The sequence below is a fragment of the Acanthaster planci genome, linkage group LG06 (genome assembly GCF_054643075.1).
Source record: "Acanthaster planci isolate LZ-2023a linkage group LG06, COTS_SCS, whole genome shotgun sequence".
Classification (NCBI taxonomy): Eukaryota; Metazoa; Echinodermata; class Asteroidea; order Valvatida; family Acanthasteridae; genus Acanthaster; species Acanthaster planci.
This window is the reverse complement of record NC_141782.1, coordinates 17,406,729-17,414,941: the sequence shown is the minus strand read 5'-3', so window position 1 is coordinate 17,414,941 and position 8,213 is coordinate 17,406,729. Positions and strand designations below refer to the sequence as shown.

The window sequence follows — 8,213 nt, the reverse complement described above, 5'->3', positions numbered from 1 at the left end:
AGTTATACATACTATTTAGCACCCTAGCTGTCGCTCAATTAAACTTTTGCCTTGTATTTATTTAAGGTAAACGTAGCACAATCTACAATCAGTAACACCCGTTGTTAGCATCTGAATTCAAGACTGATACTGCTGAGTTCTTCATAAGCCCGGTGCCAGCCGTTTGCAAAGGCCTTCGAGGCTTAATGGGAAGTACAGAGAGCTGCAAAGCCGTGAAGTGGATCGAGCGGAGACTACACTCAAGTGGTGAAGCTACATGCACATGTACATGTACTTTATCACTTGTGCTCGTTGTAAAAGCTTCCCCCAGCATTGCAGCTTCGGCACCGTGACCCTAACAGCCTGGTGAGTCAGGAAGGCAGGAGGGAAAGCTAGCCCGGTATGCATGAACATAGCGAAGCTTCTGTTTGCGTGTTGGTTTCATGTTAGAGCTTGGATCATGGTCCCATGATACGCAGTATTTTTGATGTACTGGTTGTCATGTGATACGCCACCCCCCCCCCAACTAACAAACACAAAAACAGGGGGACATCCACACCCAGCTCCCCCGTCTCGAACTTAAGTGCAGGATTGTGGCCTTTAGGCCTACATAACTCATTGTGTCATCAGCTCCAAAGTGAATACGATGGCCAACCCATCCCGCCCGCCCCTCCATAAAATGACTCCACCCCCTACACACACCCATGTACATTCACTGACATGACTGAGAATAAGCCTGCCTCCTAATGCTTTGGCTACGGCCAGCCAGCACTCTGTGGAAACCACCTGCCATGGATACGTGATAACAGTCGGTAGCAGAAAAGACTCATCACAACATCAAATGACAGACACAAACACCTTACAATTTTCATTCTACATGTTAAAAAAGTTACTTTTAATGGACTGCCAAGTTACGACATGTACTTTTATGCGAGTGTAGTTCGACTTAAGCAGCGTGTATAACTAGGATTAAATTTAATATATTTTGTGTATATTTTGTAATATTAGAGCGACGAGATTAAATACATTTTTTATCCACTGGCGATGCACCTTCCACTACTTGGGCACTTGCTTGGATGTGTGGCATGTTGAGAGCAATAACTCAAATTCCCTTTTTCAGGGCTGTTGAGGTTTAATAGAGGCTTTGCCTGGTAGCCATTTCACAGGACAGTTCTTTTGTTCAAAAGGGTATGCACAAAGGAAGTTTCCCTGTGGAACAAAAGAACTGCCCTGCAAGATGGCTGCCACGCAAAAGCCGCTATACCAATACCTTGTGCACTGCAAAGCGAGATTGGGTTTATCCCGTATTCAAGTGGACTGCAGATGTTGTGTGGAGCGGAAAATGCTCGTTTACGGTGCACGCACACATATTGTTTCGACAAAAGTTTACTTATTTGGCAAAAGCACCAGGTGCAAACAATGGCTGAGAAGCACTAAGCCTCGTCCCCGGCGCGCGCAGTAGAGGGGAAGGTTTCGCTCAAGGTCTCCAGTTGCTATGGACAATGCAACTGAACGATCTGGCAAACTATAAAAGAACTTTGTTGGGCCAAACAAAAACCTTGTTTGACACCCGTGCGACCAGCCCTGGTCCGAATCAAAATGCGGGTCACGGTTCGTTTCAACACTGCGGACCATGATACAACTCTCAGGCTGTCTGTGTTAGGCGGCTCTGGAATCAGATTTCATTCCCTCCGCAGGCAAGCCGGTAGTTCCGTGACATTATTCCATGGACGGTCACACTGGATTTATTGTGCGAGATTTTCAGGTCAATGCGTTCGACAGAAAAAAAAAATTATACCCATGGCACACTGATACACGGCAGCTTTCCAAACGGAGAGGAAGAAAGGCCCCAACTTCACCAAAATGGCTTTGCAGGTGGAATGGGGGAAACTGGTGGTATTTGCCACAAAGACTGTTATCGTTGGCATATTACTTCGATACCTTGGATAGAACACTACGGCCAATCGACGCTATTTGAATTCGGATCCTTCATTCAACAGCTCGCAAAGAAGTCTTTTGGATCAGCAGTAACATGCGTGTGATTGAATATTAGCCAATATGATGGAGTTCGAACTTTTCTCCGCGCAAGTACATGACTATTCCGCACTAGTATGATAAAACACCTTGGCGTCGTCTGCTTATACCACAATGTACCGCCGTATCAGCATCATTCCCACTCTATTCTTGACTTACTGGTTATAGGCAGCCAAAAACAGAAAAGAAAATCCTGTACCGTCATGCACACTTCAAAAATTCAGAAAATGGAAACCGATAACACAGTGATCAAAATACAAACTGAAATAGGAGTACATTTAGATGAGAGTGGATCTTCTGGTATGAATATGTACATTGTACAGTCACTCATGCCTGTTTTGTGTAGCGCCCTCTATCAGGTGCATGTCATTAGCTTCTAACTCCCGAGTCGACTATTAGAGATCAGTGCATCCGTCGGTTCCTATATGCGATGTACCGATGTGAGAATTATTTACATAGATGAAATGCGGAACATAAATTTCTGACTTCTTCTTATAGGCAACGCCACACTCCCTGTTATCACACTCTTGGATGAATACCTTAATGAATATTGAAATAATAGTATATACAGATTAATAAAAAATATCTGGTATACTCCTCTGTCATACGGGCTGTATTTACACTAATTTACAGAGAGAACATTTTTTAGGCTACTTTCGTTTTTTTGCGTTTTTATACACCGGAACAACTATCGAAAGGGTGCATTTCTCGTTTTTCGTATTTACATTGAAACAACAACTTAGAGAAAAATATCGGTTTATGATGTGTGGGACACGTTTAGAGTAAATAAGTAGGAAAATGGGAAGGGATATAGGTCTCAAGAGTCAACCCGCTTCTTTCCGATTGTCTGTTACTTTTTACTATTTTACGTACATTTTCCCGATCCGGTCTTGTACTGAAAAATGCACAAGCCCATCGTCAAGAATGAAAGCTGAAAATACGTCATAACAGCACATCGCGTCGTCTTGTAAATAGAACATCTTTCGGTAGTTTTATGGCCTGTCTATACAATAATATACCAATACGAAACCAACACTTGCCAGTATTTGTTTTAACGAAAATGTTAAGCTTTTTTTATTTACAAACACACACACACATACGAACTTTCAACTGGTAGTCACAACTTCATGTTGACACTATGTTGCGAACAGTAGTTCAAAACATCGTATTTGTAAAGGTTACTGTAGTTTTGAAGATGTTTTCAGTTTTGGCTATGGTAGGCCTACATGGAATTGGCTGTTTCGTAAAAGGTGCCTTTCCATGGACACTATTTCATTACGCTTTGGGGGGTGCGTGTACGTAAACTGTGGTGTGTCAACTTAAATATACATGGGTGAAACACAGTAAATGGGTGTGCATATACGGAGCAGACCCAAAATGCATACACTGTATATGGCAAGGCGCCCAAAGGCTGCAGGTTCAACTTTCAATGATATTATTTACGTTATTTAAATTATTTTTTTTATTAAAACAAGGGTAACTATTTTGGCAAATGGAGTGAATCGATACAGAATTCCTCCGAAGGGGTTCACTTTGCTTCTTCCACGCATGTCTTGCGATAAGATCCAGGTTCACAGCTCATGCGCGATCATTGAAGGTCAGCTCTAGTGGTCGACTTGGGACGTTAGTAAGACGAAACAAGTAGTCCAGGTCCTCATGGTGCCACTCGATGGTGAATCTCTGAACCAGCTGTTTGTTGCACAAAGGGGGAAAGTAATCCGTCAACGAACAGAGGTGGTCCGGGTCACCGCCCTAACAGCTCTTGTCTCTAATGTCAAGTCACGTAACCACGCGTCGGTTAAAAAAAATCGGTTAATGCCAGGATGTCCACTGTCCGATGGTTTTTGAAAAGTCATCAGCATGCGTCATCAACATGCTGCATTTAATGGGAGTAGCTGCAATGGATTGTTTTTATGAACACTTCCAAAATGCACCTTTGTGTCTCACTTAAGCCCATTTCCAGTTCTTTACCATGGTAATTACTTTAAAGGGCATTTCACTACCCTTTTGGCTTATATGCTACTGAGTAGTTCCATGTTTATGAGCCAAACTGTAATGTCATCCCAGGAAGAAAACCGCAATGCTTCATTGGTCTGTGAACAAAAAACTCTGCTTTTTTAGATTTTGGCCAAAGTTTTCTTTGCTGTTGGGAATCGTTGTGAAAGTTCAAAGCAATAAGTAAGCAAGCAACCCTTTCTCATAAAAAATGTTTTCACTGAGCACACACTGAGCAGAATAAACTATCCACTGAACTATGCCTCTCCAGGGAAAAAATCACAGAAAAAGCGCCCTCAGCTGTCGAGGCAAGCATAGTAATTTTGAATGTTGCAAACCACACTTTTGGATGCATTTAACCGAGCAGGGATATCGAATAGTTTTCATGATATTGTAATCAACAAGTGTCTAAAGTTGCAGAACCAGATGTCTTAGAAAAAGTTACTGCAGCTACATTTTTTTAAATGCAGCTGTTTACTAAGCATAAAAAACATGGAAAATGGCTAGTTGTACATTGTAAAATGAACGAAAAAAGGTTTGGAAAATTTTGGACAATTTTGGATTTTTTTAGTGTTTTTTAAATTTTCGTGTTCGTGAGGGCTACCGGATCTAAAAATTCCCACAAATAGAATCTTTTGGTCCGGGAACTAGAATACAGACGTCGGTTTGTTTTAGACAGGCACTTAAGGGAGGGCGGTATTGATGTCAGTATAAAATAAATATTTCTTCATATTGTCAACGTCCACTCAGTCGCTTCAAGAACAACGCAGCATCATTTTGCTGGGTTTGCAAATCACAATCTGGCTTGTACACATGGAGTTATGATGAAATAATAAACCTACCCTTGCCAACAGAAGGTACACCTCCTGCTCCGCCAATCTGCGTCCCAGACACATTCTGGACCCCGTGCCGAACGGGAGCACTAAGAACGGGTCAATGTCCTCGAACTCCTTGTGTCCTCGAATCCAGCGCTCCGGTTTGAATTTGTGGTGTTCTTTGAAGTACTGAGGCATCTGACCAGACAGGCAGTGGACCCGTACTAATGTCTGCAACGCGAGGTTTCATAGCTCTTGATTTGTAATCACGATATAGCTCAATTGGCGGAGAATGAAATGGCCGTTATTGTTTTGAAAACGAAAAAAAATGAAACAAGTGTCGCAGATTTGCAAAAACTTAAATGATCTTCGAAGATTTCACATACATGCCATTCTTACTCCATTGTCATGATTAGTCATGATACATGATTTGTAATGCAGCGTGATGGCCGTTTAAAATAGTTTTAAGTTTTTCTTGTCAAAAAGTCTTCCAAACTTAGAGCACTTTCTTAGTCCTTGTTACTGTAAGAGTTAGAAACATCTGCCTTTGATGAACGCAAAGGTTTTTATCCGTTTGCTGTACCATTCGTCGTACTTTGCGCGTTACAAATATGCCTCCAACACTTTAAAACAGTCGCCAGCTAGCATGTTTTTCGTTTTCTCTGTTCGTTTGAATTGGCGGGACGGCCTTGCAAGAAGTTAAAAAACTTACGTTGGCGGGTATTCTGTATCCTCTTACTGCGATATCATCATTGGAGTATCTGCTGGTCCCATCTACAGGCGGGAAAACTCTGTGTAAGAACAGAAATATAACCCTCGTTTAATAGGCTGAATTGGAAAGCAAACTGCGACCCTTCTTGCCAGCATGTTCACAAGGGTGCCTGCGACGCCAGAGCGACTGGTGTGGGAGACAAAGTCATGATTCACTTCTAATGCAAATCCCCCTCACGGCACAGACACCGCTCGTATGCTCCACACACTAGAGTTACTTTGGAATGTAACACTAACAAACATGTAAACATTAACACTTTTAAATTCATGAGAAAATGGTTCGATAGGGTTTGAAGTCAAATCAGTGGGACAGGGGTATACATTCAGCTGCTGGCCGTGAGTTGTGTCCTCAGGCAAGCAACTGTATCTACCTTGCGTGCCTTTCTCCACTCGGGATTAATGATCATTCAGCAATTAAGTGGGATTAAACTTTTTTAGCCTTTTTGAAGGATGATGGACACAAAAGGAGGGCGCTATTTGAAGTGGGTAAATTTGAAGCAAGCAAAAAAAAGTTAACAGAACCAAATGGCGCCCCCAATATTATGTCCGCCAAGCCTCAAACGGGCTGCAAATGGTCTGGCATCCCATCCATTGAGGAAATTGAAATATTCTTAGTCGTCCTCAGCGACAGAAACAAAGAGAATTCCCGCCTTTACCTTGTCGTCTCCTTGACAACTGCTTTAAGGTACGGTATATTTTGCAGCGCCTCTGCTGTTGCTGGCGTGCCGGCTGGAAGAACTCTATTAACCTCTTCGTGAAGTCGTTCTTGAACCTCTGGGTTTTTCGCCAAACAGTAGAGGCAAAATGCCATGAGATTGGACGTCTGTAGAATTAAAACAATTAGCCAAATAAAAGCATGGTTGATATTCAGGAAAAACTTTCACAACATTTTTACATGGTCCATTAGTCGTGAAAAAAAAACACTATTTAGGAAGACCAAAAGCGATATACATGTACACTGTAACTACAGGTCCAACCACACCTTTTCAGAAATTGTACCTTGTAATTTCCAACTAGCTCGACAATCTTTATAGAAAAAAAATTGTATTTTGCAATCGGAAGCTTTCCGAAAACAACAAGCTATGATGTAAAAGAGAGCAAACAAGGCTCTCTTACCGTGTCTATGGCTGCTAACAACAAGTCATTGGTTAAGGTGCAGAGATCTTCAAACTCAAGGGTGCCCCTTCTCAACAGATAATCTATAACTGTGGCTTGCTCATCTCCTATGTCTTTTTGACCGTCTGCAGGTGATGTGGCGTCACGGTTGTTCATTTCCTCAATGTACTGGTGAATGTACTTTACTGCTGTGCTGTTGAATTCCAAGAAAATGTACATGTAGTTAAATGCGGAGAGCACCACTAAAATGTAAGTTTTAACCTATGGACTGACCCAGCGACCACAGCGAGAAGCCGTTATTGTAAGGTTACCACGCAGGCTGCGTACGTGTGCATTCAATGTCTTTTGGGCCAGTATTGGGCCTTAGTCAAAAAGCACTCTGGCCTTGATATCAGAACGCATGAAACACGTGCACGCATGATGTGCTACCGCAGTAACGGCATCTCCTGGGATTTGTCATTACAATGTTAAAAGTTGTTATTTCAGGAAAAAACTTGCCATTTAGTATATACGGTGGCTGAGTAAATCTCCGGTTAAGTGACTTGTGGGTCGTTGATTAAGTGTCATTGAAATATTCTCCCCAAACGGCAACACACCTAAAAGGTTTTATTCCATGATTAATAAAAGTTCTAATCCGTGGTTGCTACAAGTTCTTTTCCACGTTCAAAGAATATTCATGAGTTGAGTGACGTTTTATGTTCACACACACTGACTAGTTGAACAAAGGCAAAATGTAAAAAGGGGATTTCTACTTCAAGTCTGACAGGTGTAACGTAAACCACCAAAGTACTACATGTTTTGATTAGTACATTGAAAGGAATCATTCAGCGTCATGTATACGCTAATTAAACAGTCAAAGTGGATGGCTCGTGAAATGGAGAACAGAAGTATAGTAGGACATCATATATATGTTTTCACGGACAATTTTAGAAGACGTGTACTTGATTTATTAAAGAAACATTTCATTTTCGTGTGAAACAGAATGAACCTTCAAAATCCCTGTATCTATGGCCGTTTTCCAATACTCAACTTCGGCTCCGTCTCAGGCTTCACCTGTTTTTAACTAGCTGACTTTGAAGCTGTAAGCGCAGTAATTAGTCTAACAGTGCCACGAAACATCAAATAAGATGCACGAGAGCCAGAAATTACATTAATCCAATTTGATCTAAACGCTTCAGGCCCACAATCGGGGATTGGTTTTGGGAACAAAGCCTGAGAGACGGAGCCCAAGTCGAGTATTGGAAAAGGGCCTATGTAACTAATTATGAATCTCTTTTCATGAAGGTGCATTCAGTCGTAAAACCTCGACGTACGATTTCCTGAATGTGCACTGAATTTATGCTGACATTTCATTTTAGGTCGAAATCGAAAGCACACCCACAATTCTGTACTCCTTTTAATTCGTCAACAATCTCGCTATTTCGCCAAATTTGTTGTCAATTTCCTGCGCAGTGTTACTTCACGCGTGCCGTGTCACGTATTGGAATTCACGTATAGGCGTAT

At 41.8% G+C, this 8,213-nt stretch overlaps 1 protein-coding gene and 1 long non-coding RNA gene across 2 annotated transcripts in view; one reads left to right on the top strand and one right to left on the bottom strand.

The window, feature by feature from the left end:
* Positions 1 to 844: 844 nt before the first annotated feature.
* The window catches only part of LOC147798901 (cytochrome P450 10-like), a 24,661-nt gene continuing 17,292 nt past the window's right edge, over positions 845 to 8,213 (bottom strand). The window contains exons 6-10 of the mRNA XM_087138044.1: positions 6,711 to 6,903; positions 6,251 to 6,417; positions 5,536 to 5,614; positions 4,851 to 5,054; positions 845 to 3,702 (exon numbers count right to left, since the gene is read on the bottom strand). Coding sequence (XP_086994170.1) covers positions 3,592 to 3,702; positions 4,851 to 5,054; positions 5,536 to 5,614; positions 6,251 to 6,417; positions 6,711 to 6,903 — 754 coding nt within the window. The 3' untranslated portion in view covers positions 845 to 3,591. The remainder of the gene's footprint in view (positions 3,703 to 4,850; positions 5,055 to 5,535; positions 5,615 to 6,250; positions 6,418 to 6,710; positions 6,904 to 8,213) is intronic.
* The window catches only part of LOC147798900 (uncharacterized), a 23,445-nt gene continuing 22,072 nt past the window's right edge, over positions 6,841 to 8,213 (top strand). Inside the window, exon 1 of the long non-coding RNA XR_015425649.1 lies at positions 6,841 to 6,959. This is a non-coding gene — a long non-coding RNA (uncharacterized LOC147798900). The remainder of the gene's footprint in view (positions 6,960 to 8,213) is intronic.